Source organism: Egretta garzetta, unplaced genomic scaffold (assembly GCF_000687185.1).
Source record: "Egretta garzetta isolate BGI_Z169 unplaced genomic scaffold, ASM68718v1 scaffold245, whole genome shotgun sequence".
NCBI lineage: Eukaryota > Metazoa > Chordata > Aves > Pelecaniformes > Ardeidae > Egretta > Egretta garzetta.
In genome coordinates this window covers 40,367-61,407 of record NW_009259721.1, presented here as the reverse complement: position 1 = coordinate 61,407, position 21,041 = coordinate 40,367, and the positions used below count along the sequence as shown (strand labels likewise).

The window sequence follows — 21,041 nt, the reverse complement described above, 5'->3', positions numbered from 1 at the left end:
GATTCCCTTTGGTGCACTTAGCTTTTGTAGTGGAGGAGGCCCTGAGCCATCTGAATCTGCCCACGATTTTAAGCCCCTTTGGACTTCTACTGTTTTCCTCAAGTCCAAAAATTTGGTGGTGGGGAGAGCTGAAGAGCTGGGCCTGGTCCCCAGTACAGCACCCAAATACTGAGGAAAGAATCTAGCCTGTGAAAGGATATCTTTTTTATAGGTGATGGAAGCACTTAACCTTAACTCTTGGTCAAAGGCAATTTATGATAAAAAGAGAAAATACCAAAGCTGATGGCTGTGAACTGCAGTCAGCTGGAAAGGAAAAGCAAAAAAGAAACCCCTAAAAGAAAATCCAGAAACCCAAACGGACTAATGAGAGAAAGAATGGGTGGCTTCTCATACGGAAAACCTTGCAGGTGTCAAAACAGTAATAAACACAGGCCATTATCACATGGACATTGTCCTTCATCAGTAGAGCCAATTCCAGTCCTACCTAGGAGACTCAATGTCATCCATAACGCTGTTCCTTGGTTCTGAGTTCCTTAAAGAGCGGCTATATGGCTGTGGTCTGCTCATCCCCAGAATTCTGCACTGATCACAGCTATCCCAGAAAATAACATTGGGGAAAGTTTGCTGCTTATTGCTGACTATCCAGTCCTCATCTTCTAGTAAATGGTACATAGATCCTTCTTTGAGCAGGAAGCTGGACAGATGACCTGAGATCCCTTCCAATTTGATTTATCCTTTGATTTTACACTTCTTAATATTTGAAGGCCGTTTTCCTTTCAGGGAACCCTGTATAACTCACTTGCTTAATTTGTTTTGTATACTGTTCTTTTAAGAAAAATTTATTCATATTTGTCACTTTGAAGTATTTTCCATGTTGAAAGTCCAACAAAAAGCTTAGTTCTTTTCAAGATGTGTGAAGATGGTAGCAATAATTAAAAAAAAAAAAATATAACTATGCATTTATTTTTCCTGCTACTTAAGAATTCTTAGGAGATCAGAAACAAACAGAAAAGTATACAAAAGTGACGTTTTCTGGTGATCAACAATCTGAACAAACTTGTCAAATGTTATGGTGGTGTCCATAATTCTACTTCTGTTCATAAAGTGCTAGCACACAAAAAAAAAGACGGAAAGCCATGGAAAACTTAAGATACCCTCTATGTTATTAATTTTGGATGCAGAATTTCCTGTTCTCTTACCAGTACATAAGGAGCATATATCTGTTGACCACAAAAGACTCTGAGGAGGTTTTCTTAATTCAGACAGAAAGCTGTAACTTCTGCAACGCAAAGCGTTACCACTGTCAGTGGGCAAGGCAGACAGCAGGGAGTACTCCCTTGATTCAGGTGGGGCATGCGTGTAACATCATTCTCCAGCAAGGTGTCTGGTAGAAAAGGGAAGTGAAATAAGCCTATACTGGGGTCGCTGAGGTTATAACCAAGCAAACCTGTGGAAGCTTGATATATTAGTGCAAAACAGAATAAAGTCAATGGTTATTTGGGAATCCATTGCCTTTCTAGAGAATCTGAAAATGGCTGAAATTTAATGAAATGTAGCTATACAAAGTGAAAGCAACAATCCTTATATCTACATGCATATTTAGTTCAAAAGAATTAATGTGTTAATGTAATTCAGAACATAGAAATCCCCCTAAGGTTACATGCATGTGTATTTGTCTCTTAGGTTTTGAGTACTTCACACTCACAGTGTACTTGATTCCTTGAGATCTGTAGCGATAAATAGCACTACAATTTGAATGGAGTATGAAACTCTACTAAATGTGAATTATTAGAAAGCATTTCTTTTGTTTGTTTCTAACTTACTAAAACCTTAGGAACAAATGGACACAAATTTAAACAGAAAAGCAGCATGTACAGTTTGTTTCCTGACACCGACTCCAGAAATGCAAATGGAAGCTGATATGGAATGCAGTGTAAGTTATCGTACTTGTCTTAGCAAGTGCCCTATAGAACACATTATTTGTGGGTGTATCAGTTTTTAAATGCCCAATTTTCAGTGTCCAGGATTGAATTTCCAAAGCTGTTGTGCTCCCAAACTCCATATTCATTTTCACGTGCTTCAGAACCTGCTAAGTGGGTCCTAAATATGACACACAAATACAGTGCAACTGGAAATTAGTAGCTGCTTTTGGAAAAAAAAAATTGTCCTTTCTTTTGTAGATTATCCTGCCCTGAAGCAAATTGTCCTGGGGTCACAAATCTCTGAGCAGCAGCTGCCTGCAGACTGTGCACTGTAGCAGTCCATCAATTACAGTTAGAAAGTTTGCTTCGTACATCTAAATAAGATGAAAAATTTGCAGATTTTCAGAGATGGCTATTTTGTGACCCCTTGCCCGTTATTAATCAGGGAAAATGTCATCGTTGAAAGGCTGCTGGGTAGAAGTGTTAACTTTCAGTCTGAAATATGGATGCACCAAAAAATTAAGGATATGGACATTTGCAGAGACAAAAGACATCCATGCTTGCACAGCTTGGCAGCTAATTCTTGCCTCCTGACCCATCGCAGCTGACGTGCCCTGCTAACCCTCCCTGAAGGCCACAGTGTAATCATTTTCATCATTAGTGAAAGCACAGTTCCTACATAGGGCTGAATTTATAGTTATGTTCATCAGAATTGTGAGTTGTTTTTGAAATGTGCTAAGAAATGAATAGCTCAATTGAGCGATTTGTATGGCTGTGGTAATGCATACGCCTTAAATACCTTGCTGGTCTGGGGTTGGTGCATAACGTGTCTTAAAAGGATCGTGAAATAATCGGCAGGAAATGATGCATTTCGGAAAATGCAGGCTGTGTCATTCACCACAGGGCAAATCTCTTTGTGAACAAGCACAGGTCTTTTTTCATACCTGAGTCATCCAGTGCATAAAGGCTTCGAAAAATAAAAGATATGTTTCAAAATAGAAAAACACATATTCAGTGAGCCAGAGCCGTTAAACCTACCATAATCAAAGTAATATATAGCGATGAGGTGCTTGGCAAATTCCGTCACAAAAATTTCTGAAGAAATTTTTTTTTTTAAGAGCCTGGATTGCGTGTGGTTGTGTGAAGAGCAAAGTAAAGACAATCAAAATAAATCAGTGAACCAGACCACAGAAAAATCTGTCACCTTTATACCTGTACAATACAGAGGGGAAAATATGAAACGATTTCAGAATAGGAAAAAAATAAAAATAGTAATTCTTAGAATAGCAAAGCCATAATTAGCAAATAGAAAGTTGTCAAAGAATAATCTGCTTCCCAGCAGTATTTATACTGGGCTAGTTTAGTCATTGTAGGTCAGAACTGTCAGAAACAGTCTAATCTTCTATTGGTTTTCTGAGCAGTTAACAACTAACCGGGCTAAATCAATTTTTGTCACATACTCTTTAACGCAGCAACAGTGCAAATAAATGACCAACCATGAGCATAAGAAGCAGATTAATTTTTTTCCACTGAAATTAATGGGAGTTTTGATACATAACAAGTCAATGGGAGCAGAATCTGATCTTTTATTAGCACATTAGACCCTATGGGAACAGGAAATTTTATTTTGGAGCCAGGAAAATAAATCAGGGAAAGGTTTTTTGGAATCAGTTTAGCGGTTTGTGTTCAGTTTTAGAAGATCCCTGAACAAAAGAAGTCTTCAACTACATCAAGTGGTCTGGTTATTGGAGGTATGATTTCAGACAGTGATCAGAGCTGTGTGCAGAAAATATTTGTAGGGACTGTCAGACTGAGGGGAGACTGTGTTAGGGTTTGGGTGGTAAATTCCAGCCACGCAATTCCTCAGGATTTTTCCTATGCGTTGTCACCATCTCATGGCTTCTTCCAGGGAATATCACTATAAAATGCAGAAGCCGTGTTCATGTGATAAAACTGATCCCAGCAACAGACAGTGTGAGTCTGATACATCTTGATTGGGGTCATCTGATAGTGTCAATTACTGTGCCATAAAATCCCAAAGGATTGTTGTAAATGCAAGAGCCTAGGAACTAAAGAAGAAAGTAAATAAACATTGCCTCCAAGATAAGGAAGAGTCAGAGGTGTTTCGTTCACTGAACAATGGCACAGGAAATTCAAACGATGCTACAGAAACCTGGCAGTAAAGCCATTAAGTGTGTTACTCAAACTATCTTATGCAGTCATTTTAATTTTGGATTTAGATAATATGCCAGAGGAGTCCTGTTCATGTATATATATATATATATATGACCTGATTTCTACATGCATACAGCAATTTTCATCTTAATAGCTGTATGCAGGCTCAAAATACTGAGACGCACTTTGCCTCTTTTCTCCTGCTGTACAGTAGTGGTGTAATCTAAATGTCTTTCACATGCATACCATCACATGGACAGCAGGCCTGAAGGTAATCAAGTACTGTATCTTTCTCTCTCATTCTTCTAAACACATGAAAGCAACTGTGCGGTGTGGTGTACTTGGGTGTGCTTCTTGGGGAGCTGATGCAGTCAGAGACGTGCTGACTAGCGAATTGCTGTAGCCGACTCTGTATATCCTTGGTGACTTCCCGACTCTCTGCCAGTGCAGTCAGTGTCTTATGGCTTCATTTATGTGTCCATTAAATTTTATTTCATCCCTTCTCCTGTATCCCCGTAATTGTTTACAAGTGCCAGGTGTTATTGTTCCAGTACGTCATAACTCATTTGCAAGTACTTCATAATCTCAGAGAAGCAAAATTTGCAGGCACAAAATCCCACTTTTATGCACAGGAAGTTCTGCATAATTGCAGTGTCTCTTAATACATGCTACAGGCTGAAAAACACATTTAATGCATCAACAGCAAGTCAGCTACGTTTGGGGATAGATTAGCAAAGTTGGGTTGACATCTCATGTCTCTGCCTTTCAACCTCAGAATATGCTGGTGGTTCTTGGCATTCAGGTTTCGCTGTTTGCATTGCCATGCCCTGGACTGCTGTGTTTTGCAGGGTGATGCAGTTCTCAAAGTGAAAGGTATCTTGTCAGTGTAATTAATGATGTAATATTTCCATGCTACTTTTTACTTTAGACGTATGTATTTTTAGTGAAGGCAGGTAGAAAAGATTTGAGTTCAGTAATGAGTTTCAAATAAGGTGTCGGCTCCACAAATAAACAGTCCACAAAGATATCAGATAAAATTGTGTTTTCCCATTTACAGTATATTTCAGTGAATTTCACAAGATCAACCAGTTATGTACTTTCATAGGCCTTTCTCCATTATCTCGGTCATAATCTATTCAGACATTGATTTGCCTGAATAGCTGTGAACCTCAGCATTAATGTGTTTCTGTAGTGGAACCTTACATGAACACATGCCTATACCTAATTCTTGAAAAAAAAGAAAGAATGCCATCTTTACCTCTTCGTTTTGCCAGAATCACCATTCTTTCATCAGCAAACTAGCAACCCATAGTAAATATTACATAGTCACCTTTCTTTTTACTAGGATAGGTCAAGTATTTGGCAGGCTGAAACACTGAGGAGAAGGTTTCTGTACCAGAATAGAAGTTCATCCAGGTCAGTATTCTATCTCCTGCAGTAGCTAATAACGTTTAGGGAATGGTGTACGAATAGGGCAACCATAAGGTGATCATCTCCTTGGTGTACTCTCCCGCGCAGCAGTCATTTTTGAATCACAGATTCCCTGAACCACAGGTAGTGTCTTTGCTTTTAGTTTGTCTGATTACTTTCTGAACCCCTGTGAACTACGATATCCTGTGGAAAGGAATTCGATAGCTCACTTATGCATGGAGAAAAGAACCTTCTTCTGTTTGCCTTGAACTTACCGCTTGCTAATTTTATTTCCCACTCCTCAGTTTTTGAACTGGGAGACAAGACAACAGCCATTTCCTTTTTTAACATCTCAAGGATAATTATGACTATAAATATCTTCATTATACCCCTCCTCAGCCATTTCTTTTCCAGACTTAGAAATCATAATCTGTGTAGTTTCTCTATATATGGAAAATGTTTCAGGCCTTTCATCATCCTGCATCTTTTCTTGTTTTACTATATTCTTTTTCTGAGATGTAAATGATGACCAGAACTACAAGCAGTATTCAAAATGTGGGGGTCATGTATATTTATATCGAAGGTCTGAGATTCTCTTTCCACCAACTAAATTATGTAGCTTTAGTATTAGTGGAACCAGGCAGATAAGAGTGCACATAACTCACATTAATAGATGGTACGATCTCTTGGCAACAGCAAAAATGATCTTGCTTTGCTTGGCCACATAATTTTTGGTATAAATACACACACACACACACAAATATTTAATGAATTCAGCAGAGCCATACAAAGGTCATTGTGTCAGGAGAAAAAGCCACACGCATCCCATAGGACATCTGTCCCAGAGTGGGAGACGCTTCTGTCCTAGAAATGCTCTTAAATACATCGGCCTCTGTGATGAGGCTGAAGTCAAATTCAGCACAGGGAGAGTTGCCTTCTTACTATGAAAGAAATGCGGTTGTAGTAGCACTGTTACATGTGCCTTTCACTTTCTTTACCATGAAGCACGTTTCATGGGAAGAGGCGTTATCTTACATTTCTCTAAGTGTATCAGCTGATCTAATAAATGTTTTAGTTCATGGTCGCTTTCTGAGTAAGCCCTTACAACCTTTCACGAGGGGGCCGTTGCCAGCAGAGGTCACCAGTGTTGTTGCCAGTTTGAAAGGAGTTGGGTTTCACTAGCTTTTCTTGGAGTGAGATTTGAAGGATAGACAAATATTTCTAAACCTACCAATCGAGCATTGACTTTTGGTGTTAGAATATTGAAATTTTTGGGATGAAAGCATTAATTTTATTAACGCTTTATTTTTTATCAGTAGAGTTTTTCTTAAAGTATAGACTTAAAAAATGTCAGAATACTGTTAACTTCTTAAAATCACCAATGTTTTTTCCACATGCCTTTAATTTAAGTTTATTAATGCTAATTAATATGTATTCAATATTCTGTTACTCCTAAAAGCATTTTATAAAGAAGCAGAAAACCAATTTAATAGAATTTGCATTTAAAGGAACATTTTTGTATGGCCAAAGCCATGGAGCAGTAGGGGAATTTATGGGATTTATTCTATTGATTGAAATAATCTTGTTTTTAAATGTGTCCTATCTGACCCTTGTTATAGGTATCCCATTAAAGAAAGACATTTTATACTTGAAAATGCGAATTGGAATACATATTTTAGGTATTTTTCTAACCTGATTTTTAAATTGACACCTTTTGGTGATTACATAGACTGCCTAGTTATTCTCTGCAACAATATGAGCAATTCTCCACTGAACTTAAATGAAGACATCTGCAAAGATAATTTAAGCTTTTGATTGAGAAAATGGACACTAAGAGGATGAGAAAAAGAAAGCCAGTTACTTTCTTCACTACCTTATCGTGAGACTGACAGATCCCTTTAGGGTGAGCGGCTGGGATTGATCAAGATGTGAAATAACTCTTACTCTACTGCACAGATTTGTCAGGAGGGCTCCTCTCCAGACCTTGCTCTAAGATTTGTTAAAAAATTATTCATATATGTAATTATTAATATATTTAAAGGCCAAATCTTTCTTGTCATACTGATGTGAATGCTCCAGTTTATCTGGTTCTTTCTTTCCATCACTGTAACCTCTTTGTGAAATTGCGGAAAACATCGTAACCTTCCGAGTTTCAGACAAATGTCTGAAATGGTCGTTCTCAGGGTTATTTTAAAAAGCCTGTTTTCCATAATATCTGAAACAAGTCAAAAGTGCAGAGTATGAACATACAGGCAAGTTAGCTTCCTCTCTATCTTTTTGCAGATAATTGTCACGTTTTATTTTGGCTTAGCAAAAAAGTGCCCAAAAGACTTCATTGTGATAATCTAGTGCATGAAAACATTCATAAATTACCTGTCTAACAGTTACAAGGCAACTTCGAAGTTGTGACAACTTGGAAAAACCAGCCTGACAAGCATGCTCACTTTTGCTGTTTTTCTAAAACTTCTTGAGCATATAAGGAGAATTTAAAGTGAAGAAAGCAACTGAAGCACAAACACTTTTTGTTCTCGGCACACAAAGTCCTTCTCTCTCCCTGACTGGGGTCCCAGTTATGTCTCTCACTAGTGTATCGGATAAAACAGTGTTATCCCCCGCTCTAAATCAATCACCGCTGTCCGTTTCCTCCTGTCACTAACAGGCAGGCAGCAGGGAGTTTGTAAGCTTTTCCAAGTGGACATTCTAGAGGTTATGGAGTCTCCAGTGAACTGCTGCTCTGCCTGTAGCGAAAAGGTTTCTGCCTTGGGCCAGTCATGCTTTGATTTAGCACAATTCCTATTTATTTATATTAGTAAAGAAAGAAAAGAGTTCTTATCTAGAGTAGAATTATCATAGGAAAAAAAAAGTGTGCCTTAATATTCAGAACAAAGACAGTAAAGAATTTTCATATCGGTATAACTGCTGTACAATGCAAATAAAACTAAGTTCTCGTATACCTGGATAAAAAGAATGAGAAGCATACTTAGGTTTCTCTAAGATTAAGCTGTTCTTACTAAAGTTGTTTTTCACACTTTAAGCTTTAACATAAATGCTTTATGAACACCTTCCAGATGCGTGTGCAGTTTAACCTACATTAGTAGGCGCGATTTTCAGTTTCACTAGACCACGCTTTTCTTGCAAATGCTATTTTTAAGCAATGAGCACTTCATATTTAAAGACATCTGATCCGTTTCTCCTCAAGAGAGCGAAAATCACTGTAGAGCAAAAACACATTGGCTAATTTTGAAGATACCAAACTTCCACAACTAGCGCAACAGCCACGTTACTTGCTTTGTGAAAACTGACTGTTGCGGGGTCACTCACCTCAGAGCAGTATCGCTGGACGCCGGAGGTACAGGGAATCTGGAGGGTTGTCCAAGCTGTTTTGTAGTCTGTAGCACCCCAGTCCGTGGACACTTTCCCAAGCCAGAAGAGCCATTCACATTCCCTCTGCCTTTCCAGCCTCATTCACTGCTCTCAGGGCTCAGCGAGCTGCACTGACTCACAGAAATGAAGCTCCCTCTGGGTCCTAGTGCTGTAAACGTGTGGGAGCTGCACGGACTCGTAGGAATTCAGCCTTTGGCTTGGTGCCTAGTCCATGCAGTGATGCACAGATGTGCAGTGAAAGTTTCAAAGCGTGCACTGGTTGTATGACTGTGCATACATAATACCGAGAAAAATCTCCAACTTCCTGGTTCCACTGTCAAGAACTGAAACTCTCTTTAAGGAACGTTTTGTCTTCAGCCTCTCCGCTTTGCATCTTAATCCTTGCACTTAATTTAAAGATGAGAGCTCACAGAAAGAAACTCCGGGCTCCCTGATGAATGAGTCCTTTTGAAAATAATTTCTAGAGCCCTTTACTCATGTCATGAGTCTATAAACAAACCTATAGGAACAGTAATAGTTAACTGGTGAAACAGTGGACTGGGTTCCCTGCAAAAATTGTGCAGTCCCCATTATCAGCTGTCTTTAACAGGGGTCAGCCAAACAGTGATCTAGAGTAGCAAAGAAATATTTGACCCTGACTTGGGGTAGAGGAACAGATTATATAAGAACCTTTTCAGCCATAATATTCTGTGTTTAACGTGCTTACCTTAAGCAACAAAGAGATATGGAAGTGTTTCCCATCATGTTTGTGGAGGAGGATTAAATACTTTACAGGAAACAACAGTGTGTTTTAAGCACTGATAAATATAGGAAAGAAATGCAAAAGTGAAAAATTTCATAAGATAACAAAACAAAGGTACTCGGCTAAATATTCTAAAAAAATGTTGGCTAACTACTTAGAGAACTACGAATTTCATAGATCTCATTCTGGCACAGTGTAGCCCTTGTGATTACAGAGACACAAGGAAAAAATTTAAATCGTCTTCCATTGAAAAGCAGACCACTGCATTTTATCTGTGTGGAAATAATCAAACATTTTTTGATTCCATCCAGAAGAGGGCAGCCATCTGGAGAGACTTGTCCTTAAAATCCTTTGGGGAAGGGAAAGATGTGTGGAAGGTACTACGTAAAGGCATAGAGCAACAGGGCAAAGTGGCTTTGAGATAGTAATGTTTCTTATTTGCCACGTGGATGTGCTGCTTTCTGAACCTGAAGCAAGCATATCTTCATATTTTATTAAATGTAGTAGATAAACCTTACATTTCTTTTCCACAGTGCCAAACATAACAGCAGCTCCAGAGCTAGACAGTTTCTTGGAGGTGGTGTGCATATAAAATGGCCTGAAATATCCTTAAGGAAATTGCAGCACAAAATGCTGGATGCAAGTGCTAAATTTGCCTTCCCAATTTGCCAGGATTATGCAGATTGCTTTGTTTTTGTAAAACAAAAATGCTTTCCGCTCATGATAGCGGTCACAGGCCAAAGTGTGATGCCTTCATTTACACAGCCAGCCATCTGAGTTTCTGAAACCTTTGCCTGTAGAACTTGACGTCGGGATTTGGTCTTAGAGTCATATTTCGTTGCAGAAATGCCAGGCTATTCTTGTGTTGAGCATTTGACTTGCCTCATTAGAATATCCTCAGATTAGGACTTTGTGCTGGAAAATTTGAAAGAGCATTATAGCCTATTGTGACTGTAGCAAACAGCATCAAAAGAGAGATATAAAAAGATAATGGTTTTTTTTCCCTTTACTTAAAAATTAGTGCAGACTTGTGTTTAGCATCTCTACAGTTGATTTCTTGGCAAGAACTGCCTGTTTTTTCTTAAAACTGTGGTCACAAAATGTCATTTGGACACAGTAATCAATAATACACTGTGTTCTTAATCTGTATCACAAGCACTTCTGTCTTAAAGAATTTGTCCTCTTTTACCTTATTTTTGTACCTCTTGAGTTTACCCCATCAGGCTGACATAAGCAAGCAAGCGAGCGAGCTGCGAGGATCCCTGGGAAAAAGCACTAGCTTGTGTTCTCCTTTCTTATGTTCCTACGTAACCCAAACAAACACTGTTTCTGGTTTTTGGAGTAGATGTGGCTCTACAGGCACACTAGCAATGCACAGAAGAATGCCTAATCCCAGGTGGCCTACTGTACTCCGAGCTGAGCGGCTGGAAGTATTGCACAGAGGTCATGTTCCTTTGTCTTTTAGCAGTGGTCTGAACCACAGATTTAAAGAGAAAAGTGTTACTACGTGCATTGTTGCTTAACTTAGGTCCTCCAAAGCTTTTCTTGCTTTGGCAGGTGACTGCGTATAAGGTGAGGGACTGGTAATGTTAGGCTGGGTAAGGAAAAGATGTGCTCTGGAATCGGAGAATCAGCTGCACAGAGAGAAATTCTGTGAGCACAGAACTAATGAATCCTGGTTCTCTACAGATTTCTGTGCCTCTACTACAATAATTTCAAGTCTCCCATGATCTCCTGTAAGCTTTCTTAAACAATATCTCCAGTGCCCCCCACGAGTGTATCAATCCAGTGTGTGCCTGAGCACAGCCATGCAGTGTACTAACACATTTCATTTCAAGAAAACAGCAGTGCTCAGACCAAAATGAGGAGCAGCACTGTTGAGAGTGACGACTACAGGTGAAATGTTTCGTGCTCTCCTGACGGCAGGGCTGTCTGTTCTGACCACTAGGCTGAGTTCGGTGTTGCCCTAAGCCCCACAACAGCAACTGTGGATCGTCACAGCCTCGTCCTTCCATATCAGCACTTCTGCCGGAGAAAGCTGGAGGGTGGAGGAGGCACAGTGTGTGAAAAAAGTGCCTTATGCTCATGTGGTATGTTGAGGATTGTAAAAGGGCTTGAGGACTGTGGGTGGATTCCTCCCGGAGTCAGTGTCTTTTGTGCTCTGGAAAGTCTCAGGGAAGGCATTTGAGAAGAAGTGGCTGGGCTCTTCTGTTTAGAAGCAACACTTGAGGGAAAAAGCTGCCCAAAATGATAAAAGTCCTCATTTATTTCTGAAATCTTTCTGGGTTTGGAAGTAACATAGGTGAGTACAGCTGCTGTTCCTAATGTGCTGGCACTTTAGAGAGGTGTCGGGTCGCTGAGAAAGGGGCCCACAGAGCACCAAACAGTTTTCAGAGATCCCATGAAGGTATAGAGGGATGGGGTGAGGTTAACGAGTTTTCTTCAGAGACATGGATTTACACGCGTGAGTACGAATAGTTATATTCAGTACTTCCTAGTAATACTGAGTTTCTATATGGAAAAAAGATGTATCAAAAATAACGCACTTCCCCTAGCCCTCCTGGAGGTGCTTTGATGTGAAGGCAGGAAAAGTTCTAAGCACCTCAAACGAGACATTCAAAGTGTAAGACAGTGTCTATTTTACCTAAAAGAATATTTATCATTTCCAGTTTGAAAAATTTCCAGAAAGTAAAACATAGTTATCTTGCATAAACTTCTCTGAGAGCTCTCTTCCTAAGGCTAAATTGAATGTAAGGAGATATTAAACTTTTCCCTTAGTACTCAGCTGGAGGAAGCTTACCCATGTTTGGCTAAGTGGAAGTTAATCAAGAGGTTAGAAGGAATGATCACAATGCAAATTCTCTTCTTGTGTTAGTTACAAAAAATGAAAAACTTGATAAAGGAATTAAGTGGTCTATTTTGTCTGAGTTTGTGCAGCATTACTTTATAGTATTATGTGTATGGTAGAAGTTACTAGAAAAAAGCAGAAGCTCACTTATGGGTCATGAATAAATAGGTCAGACAAACAAGTTCATTACCGATTTACTGTAGGACTCAGTCTCCTGTAAATGTTTTCTTAACTGTTTCTGCCACATGGCTTCACAGTAGAGTCAATAATACATACATGATGTAGCTTGGGTGCATCAGAAAATTGATCTGTACATGATGCATTTCCAATATACTGCAATTCAAACCAAGCAGTGATTAGAAACGTTCATTTATGCTGAATTATGGAAGTGATTTGCACTAATCTTGTCTTTCTCTTTTGGTTAGTTATGTAATGCACGGTAGAAAGAAACCATTTTACTGTAAATGAAAACATCTCAAAAGCCTGAGCTTCCTAAAAGCAAGATGTCTGTTGATTGTTCAAGTGCTATTACAGGCAGAGAATATAAATCTAATGGCAGTGACATGAAGACAGAGCAGAGCTACAAGAAAAACTTTACATTACTCTTCAGACTCAGCAGAGATTTTGCCTGATAGTTGTTTGGAAAGAGATAGTAACTACAAATATTTCTGGCATACACAAGGCCTGCACGTCTGTTGGAATACCTTTTGTTATTAACGCTCAGCTATTGGTTGGCAGTGAGGGTCAAATGAGAGCGTATATTCTATTTAAAATATTAAAGGAACTATGGATTTTGAAAATCAGCACTCAGATGTTTATTCCTTGCTCTTCTGTGAGAGGATAAAAAGTTTTAAGATACTCCACTTACTAGCTGCAAAGTTTTTTCCCAGGGTCTAGCTTTTTGAGCTTGGCCGAACCAGACCTGGGTTGACGTCTGAATTCTCCTTGGAAACCATAAAGAGTTTGTCAGTCAGAGTTCACTGGTTGTGGACTTCTGTATAAGGTCTCTCTCCACGGACCAGAGCTCCTTTGATGCAGTTTTATAAGGAGCACACATGCTCTGGTGTACCTTTCATATTCATCTCCGTGGCAGGAGCATTTCAAGAACTAGTAGAATGCATGTTTCCCCTGTTTTGGGGTTGGGTTGGTTTTTTGACTGGTTATATGCTGCTGACACCGTGCTAGCATTAATCTTTCTAAGATCCAGAGTCTGACAGCGGTATCCTTTTTTGGGGGGTATTAGCACTGTCAGTGAAGCTCATAGCTGTTTAAAGACTCACTCACCCAATGTCAGCATGAAATGAGACCATTCTTTAGGAGGTCAGGACATGTCACCTGTTGCTGGATAGCAAGGCTATAATTTGTAGATTCCCTGAGAAACCATGGCTTCCTGCATTGCTCCTCTGCTTGCTGCAAAGAATTTGGGACCAGCGAGGAGTATCGACTCTGGCGTAGAATGACTCCTCTCTGCTCTGATCTATGAAACGGGCCTCATTTTTCTCTTTCTGCTCTCTACTGTTCTTCTACCATGCTCTAATAGACCCTATGTCTCCTTGTCAAAGTCTGGCTTCATCACATGTGCATAATGTGTGCTGAGATAATGAGAATAATTTGCCAGTACGGCTATACTTTGCTCATGACCTTTGGGAGTTGGCAGCTGCTTGAGAAAGAGATTTTTTATCCACAGGGGATGAGTATTATAACCTGATCCTTTTTGCCATGTTAGTGGGAAAATGATGTGATCATACCAAAATTTTTCCTTCTTTCAGGCATGCAGTACTGGGTCTTCATATGTAGCAGCAGGTCTCACCAGAGGCACAGGGGCATTGAATATGATGTGTATCAGAGTCTGACCTACAGGCAATCCCCACAAGGCAGCATGTTGTACTTGTTCTTAAGGGAAGCTTCAGAACATCATAGGAACTCTGTACCAAAGGATGTACCAAAGAGTCTCCCACAGAAGTATCTTCTTTTTTCAGTGTGCCCTAAAACATTTCAGGGTGCCCCTTGACCTTCTGTCATAAAGTAGACCACAAGAGGAGAACTCAGTGCTATCAGGGAAGGTTGCCTTCTTGCTTAATCTGGTAGAGGAGGTGAGACAAACACTTTGGCATTTAAGTTGGTGGTACATAACTTTTTTTTTTAAGTGTAAAATTACGCTTTTCATTAAATACCTTTTCCTTTTCTTTGGTCTGAACACAGTCATAAGAGGTCCAGCTTGAATATCAGTGAATTTCTTCAAACACTTAACGCCCTATAAAAGTTTTCAAGCTACATATGCTTTACCATAAATCAATTACCATGCGAGTGGCCATATCTTGGGGATACCCACATATTGCATCCCAGTCATTCAAGATTTAATTTCCTTAAGTTGAATTCAGTCCTTGGAAAAAAACTCCATCTGTAGCATTCTCCCTGACCAGTGCTTCTCTGCGTTTTGAAGGAGGAACACACTTAGGAGTTGCTGTAAAATGTGGTTCTCTGTTCCTAGCACTGTTGCATGGCAGTAATTAAAAACAGTATGGTTATTCACTCTTTACGTACAAACGCCTGAAAGCGTTAGCTTTGTTAGTCTGTATTCTGTGGTAAATGTACTGGTTTTGGTGTTTTGGTGTTTTGGTTTTTTTTTACATTAAAGCTTTAGGAACAGAAAAGGGTGTATAATGTGACTGCAGGAGAATTAGATTAATAAAAAATGCACTTTGTCCGCAGAAGTGGCAGCAGGAGATAAGATTTACTCACAGTCATTGAAGTAGGGACATTGAAAGCCTAGCCTAATTCCATTTATATCGGGGTGAACCTGTTGTCCTTGAACTTGTCTGGTTCTTTTTTCAGCCTACAGACACTATTTGCTTCCACAGCCTTTTGAGGAAACAATATGCAGAAGTTCTCTACCATCTCTTTAAAGTACTTGTTCTGAACTGGTCTCACATAAGTTTCAATGAGCGTCCACAAGTTTCAGTAATGTCAGGTTTCTTGAAGAGCAGTTCCATATTCACCTTATCCACTAACTTCATCATTTTGTAAACCTTCATCATGTCCTGCCCCACCTTCTTCCCCCCCCAATCCAAGGAGCCACAGTCTTTCTAGTCTCTCCTCATAAGGCAGCTGTTTCATCACCGTAATCTCTTTACATGCCCTTCTATGAACCTTTTCTAAGTCCACTATGCCCCTCCTGATACTAGACTGCACATAGACTCAGCATGTAGATGCAGAGAGGTGTCCCAAGGTTTGTGTAGGTGAGTTCTGAGTTGTACATATTTTCTGAGATGTCTTACATTTGCAAGCAGTGGTGACATCTGATAAAACCATTTTTATGTCAACAGTAGTCAAGCCATCTGTTGCACTGAATGTTCATAAAAAATCCAAGGAACCCCTTTGCCCATGTGAAGAAATAATTTTGATATTCTGCAAGAGTGTATTTCAGCTCATTAGTCTTGTGTTATGCAAGTCCTCACAAGCTAATCACTACAACTGCTGTTCTGTCATTTATTCTTGTCACAGGGCAATTTTATTTTCAAAATGTTATTTTATTTAAAAAGGAAAATGTGCTTGAAGAGACTGCCACTTTCTGGGGACAACATAGGCTTACATAACCTGATCGAGAGAAACCGTCCAAACCTAGAGACCAGATTTACAACAGGCAAGTGTAAAATGTCTCTTTTCTGCAGTGGCTTTTATTCACTGAAAAGAGCAGTGATACCACTTTGTCAGGATGATTCCTAGTTTTTCTGTTGGCTCAAATTCTGCAGGTCTTGACAAGGCCTTTCTGCTTTCACAGTAGTAAGATCAGACCATGACTGCAGTTTCACTTCAGGCATATGAATTACGTCTCAGACTGGACACCAGTCCATCCTACTGGACACCACTCCACATTGCTAAGAGAAGCTAGTTCTGTCTCTTTTGGAGGGAGTCCATTTTTTTAAGGCAGTTATCACTAATTTTTAAACTGCCTTTCTCTTACTAGATATCAGAATATGAATAGTATCCTAAAGCATGAAGGTTATCCCCTGCATCTATAAGTATTCTCTCACTATGTGTATGTGTACATGCACAAAGGAAAAATTTCAGTGTCTAGCTATGACTGACCCTAGCTTCTGCACTCAGCTGCAGGCCCTTCAGTACTGTCCAGGGGAGGTACAAAGGATGTAGTGGGAAGTCCTGCTACGATATTAGGAACATAGGCTTAACATCAAACTCAGAGTGAGATGCATTTGACTGCTGAGGGTGGGACATTTTAAAGTAGCTTAAAGAATGTGTTCAGTGACACCGGAAGACTCGAAGGACAGACTTGCTCTTCACTATCTCTGTGTCCAGTATCTTCTTGTCTTTAGTGATGAATCTTAAAGAGGCTTTGGGGGAAGGCTGAAAAGAAGTGCAAATGATTGCATTTAAAGCAATGCTCTAAAAGTATTTCATGCCATGCTTGTCTTCCAGGACTTGCACTCTGTATTGTGTAACAACAGTGGAACTGGTGAAAGTGTAAAAAGCTGGGACTCCCTGCCAATGTTACAACTTGCCCTTACTACTAAAAAAGGCAGTGAACTGGGAGGGTATATCAAAGAATGAATTGCTGGGCACTTGCCCTGTTTCTTGCACTTGTTTTCTACACATCTTCTGGACACTGCTGGAGACAGAACTCCAGGCCAGAACTACCTTTGGACTGAGCCAGTATGGGAGTGTTTATGTATGTTAAGTTGTTCTGCAGTAAAAGGCATAGTTCTGTGTGTGAGAAGTATTCCAAGTGGAAAACTGAATGAAGGCACAGCTTTTCAGTTTTGCTATGAGGAAAACTAGGCACGGAGTAGTCCCCGGTAGGACTGTAACACTCATGCACTGGGTTTTTCTTTCAATAATACAGACATTGTCTTGTCTTCACGATGATTTTCACCTCGGTATTGTATTGCTGGGTAAATCTTCAAATTAAAATCCTTCAGCCTTTATCAGAAGCAAAGCTCTCAACTGACTCACTTTTATGTGTCCTGGACTTCCTTGCCTTCTGTGCAAATGTGGGACCACAAGTATTAACAGGGAGGTGGGGGAGACTGGGGAGTATAAAGCTTTAAGGAGAAATAGTGAAACAGCTGTAGTAGAGGTGTGGGATGCAGCAGAGGATGAGGTGAAGTAGTGGTGAGATGCCAGGTGAGACGCAGAGAGGCACTCAGGAGAAGCAGAAGGCCGCTAGTAACCATGAGTCTGTGTTGGCACAGGGGGGAATTAAAAATGTGCACATGCTGAATTATATTTTTGTATACTGCACATAGATAACTATTTTCAGTGGGCTAGCAGGAAGAGGGAGAATCTTGGGGAAGAAAAAACTTTTTTGGCCAAATCAAGGTAGTGGATCAAGCCTTGAAAATGGGAACAGCTATGCTTTTCAGGGATGCTTTCACACACACAACCTCCCAGGGGTACCATGATGAGGCTTTGTGGCATTGTCAGTAGACTTGCAATACTATAAAGTGAAAGTACATCTGTGAAAATCAGGTTTAAGACATGCAGCTGTAGCATTAGTTGAAAATGCTCTCTGCATGCACAGGAGGAATCCAAACCAATTTGGGTTTGAAGAAAGCAGGGTTTACTCCAGGACACAATGTGCAGCGTTTGCAGATCATTGGACAGCTCAGTCTAGTACAGATCATGCCTTTTTATGGGGACATTCCAGCTCCAAAGAAAGCAAATTCTTCTGAAACACATTGTCTTAGTTAAACTTTTAATATGTTTTGATATTGCTAGCTGCAGCTTTATATAACACAGTTGTGTAGCGCTCAGAAAACAAAAACTTACTCGGTGTGCTATTGAATAAATTGGAAACTACAGATGAAGTGGATATATTACCCCGATGAGATTTGCACAGTATTTTATACCCGGAGTCAATGGGTTAATTACCTTGCCAGCACTGCCTCCGGTCTGGTGAAGTACAGATTGTTTCAATGAGAAAGTTGTTCTGCAAGCAGTGGTAGAAGGCATGTGTTTTGGCTAGCTCATCTAGATCCCAGGTTACTAAACTCACGTGAGCCCTCTTTGGATGGCAGGAAGAACCCTGCTTAGACCAGATGATCCCCAAACAAGAGGCAGTTACTGGTTCTAACCTGGATATTGATCTTATTTCTCCCTTCCTTAATGCAATGCACATGTCATATCCTCTTTCTAAACATGAAGAAGATAAGACTAGAGCAGTCATTGCCATCAAAAAAGTTTTGATTGTCTGTCCTATGATTGCTGGTTAGAAAAATGTGCAGATAATCAACATTGCTGAAGGCTCTCACCTCATTTTGTCTTCATTCGTGTAATGTGAAAGGCCATGCAGTGTAGTCAGTGACTAGACGTGGGCGTGTAGCTGCCTTGTGGGTAGCATCATGCCTGGCTTCTGCATGAATATCCAAGATCTGTAGTGTAAAAGGCTTGGCGCTGCATGAGTTCCTGCCATTCTGCTATGTGTCTTGGCACTGTTCTCCTTGCTATGCTGTGATTCTTTTGAAATGCTGAACCACATTATGTCTTAAAACTATTCTTCATTATGCAAGAAGGAAGAGTTGGTATTTTGGGTTTTCCTCTTCTTACTATTCTCCTCAGGACATGCAAATACAATTTTACGTTGCATTTGTCATTCCATAAGCCTTTCCAAAATTTGTATCATTCGGAATGCAAGCCATCAGATGGGCGAAGTAATTCTGCTGGGAAATTAACCTAGGAATTACAAGTGTTACTATAGCAAGAGCAGAACTCAAACTTACAAATCTCATGTAATATATATGCTTAATGTTTTCCTGTGAAGAACAGCTACCAAGGAGTTCTGGAGGTCCAGGGTAACTTCCAGGATATTCAAAGAGTGCCTCTCTTATTCTTTGGCTCTAATCTTGATTTTATGCATGCAGCTCTTTAGTGGGCCCTAAGTCATTGTACAGCCTTGGGGTCAGTGTGAAAAGTTGTGTGTGTGCCTTTTTCTTTTTTTCCATCATGTATTTTCTGCTTACATATGGCCTATCAGTTCCTTAGCCACTTGAACTTTTGAAAAGTATACAGTGCTGTTCACACATTGTCCCTTTGGAATGAAACCATGCTTTTGTGACAGCTCTGCTAAAGAGGAAAGGGCATGAGTTACCTGCAGTTTGCGTGGGATGCTGGAGAATAGGGAGATACTGAATTGGAGCTTATCATCCATAGTCTTGCTTGTAAATCATCAAACAAATCATCATCTGTGTTTGTAAATCTTAACTCCTGGATTCTTGGAGGCATTCTCCACGTAAAGCAGAGAGGGGTGATGCAGGACCATGTTCTCAAGGTGGTGGAAAACGCTATTGCTTGACTGAAGCTTAACTTAAGCACGGGAAGGCAGGGGATGTAAAGACTCTGCCCAGTGCTGGAGTGGAAGTGACCTGTTCATCTCTTATTTTTAGATGTCTGCCTTTCTTTTAGAATTAAATTTAACATTGTAATGCCTTTAGATGTCCAGCATTTAAATTATTAGCACTTACATAGTGCATTGATGAGAGACTGCAAACCAAACTCTAGCATGACTGGCAAAAAAAGTATTTATGTAAGAGGTGACTGATAGCAACTTGTCCCACTCTGCTAAGTTTCTTCTGTGACTTCTGTGTCAAAAGTCAGTTCTTCAAAACCTCCGTCTCCCTTAATTTTTTAACCTGCTTGCTGGGAACAAGAAAATTTCTCTTTCCCAGCATTGTCCTTTTCACATTGCCCTTATTACAAGGAGTGAAAAGGAGAAAAACCCAAACCAGAACAAAAAAAAATCCAACACAACCTTCATTCCAGAGTCAAATTCGCAGTGAGAATCTTTGAATCTATTTTTGTCCAAGTCCATTTGGACAAAATTCAAGAATTTGATTTTTCCCATTGCTTTACTTTGTACTCTAGTTGACTTGGAAAGCACAGGCTGAAACCAATGCTAAACCACAAAATTCAATAAAAACACAGGGAGTAAGCAGGGAGAAGAAATCAATGGGTGGATTATTCTATCAGCTGCTGTTCCCATGATCTTCTTACCTTATTCTGCACTACTAGGAGAGCTGTTGGGAAGTGGAGTCATTGTAAAATCAGATCAAACTGCTGTGTCCTCTCAGCACGTAGCAGAAGATTGGATCAATAGCATGAGCCTGTTGTTCTTTGCTTTCCTTCTAAGCAGCTGGACTGCCAAATCCTGCATAGTGTGGAGGCTAATCTGGTTTTTAATCCTCTACTCTCCCACTGTGAAGTTAAACAACAGTGCCTGAACAAGCATAAATCAGTACAGGTGCCAGGCTTCTTAGGTATATATTTTACTGCTGTTATATGCATCTAGCAACTAAGTCAGGCATTTGGAACACAAATGTTTATCAATCATTAAATTACCCATGTGTCTATCAAAAAAGAAAAGCTAAGGCAGGAGGGAAGCATTCTGAAATGACAAAATTTAATTCTTAATTTGTTCCTACTTCTACAATATAGTGTCACTTTTCAGGTAGATTATAATAGCAGCACTTTTTATTTAAAAAGATTGACGGTCTTCATTTTAAAAAGGCAATGAGCAAAATGTGCTGCTCTTTTTTTTTTTTTTTTT

General features: G+C 39.8%; 1 protein-coding gene across 1 annotated transcript in view; it reads right to left on the bottom strand.

The window, feature by feature from the left end:
* NGF (nerve growth factor) overlaps positions 1-8,972 on the bottom strand; it is a 33,583-nt gene extending 24,611 nt beyond the window's left edge. The window contains exon 1 of the mRNA XM_035894854.1: positions 8,850-8,972. Coding sequence (XP_035750747.1) covers positions 8,850-8,972 — 123 coding nt within the window. The remainder of the gene's footprint in view (positions 1-8,849) is intronic.
* Between the last annotated feature and the right edge of the window lie 12,069 nt (positions 8,973-21,041).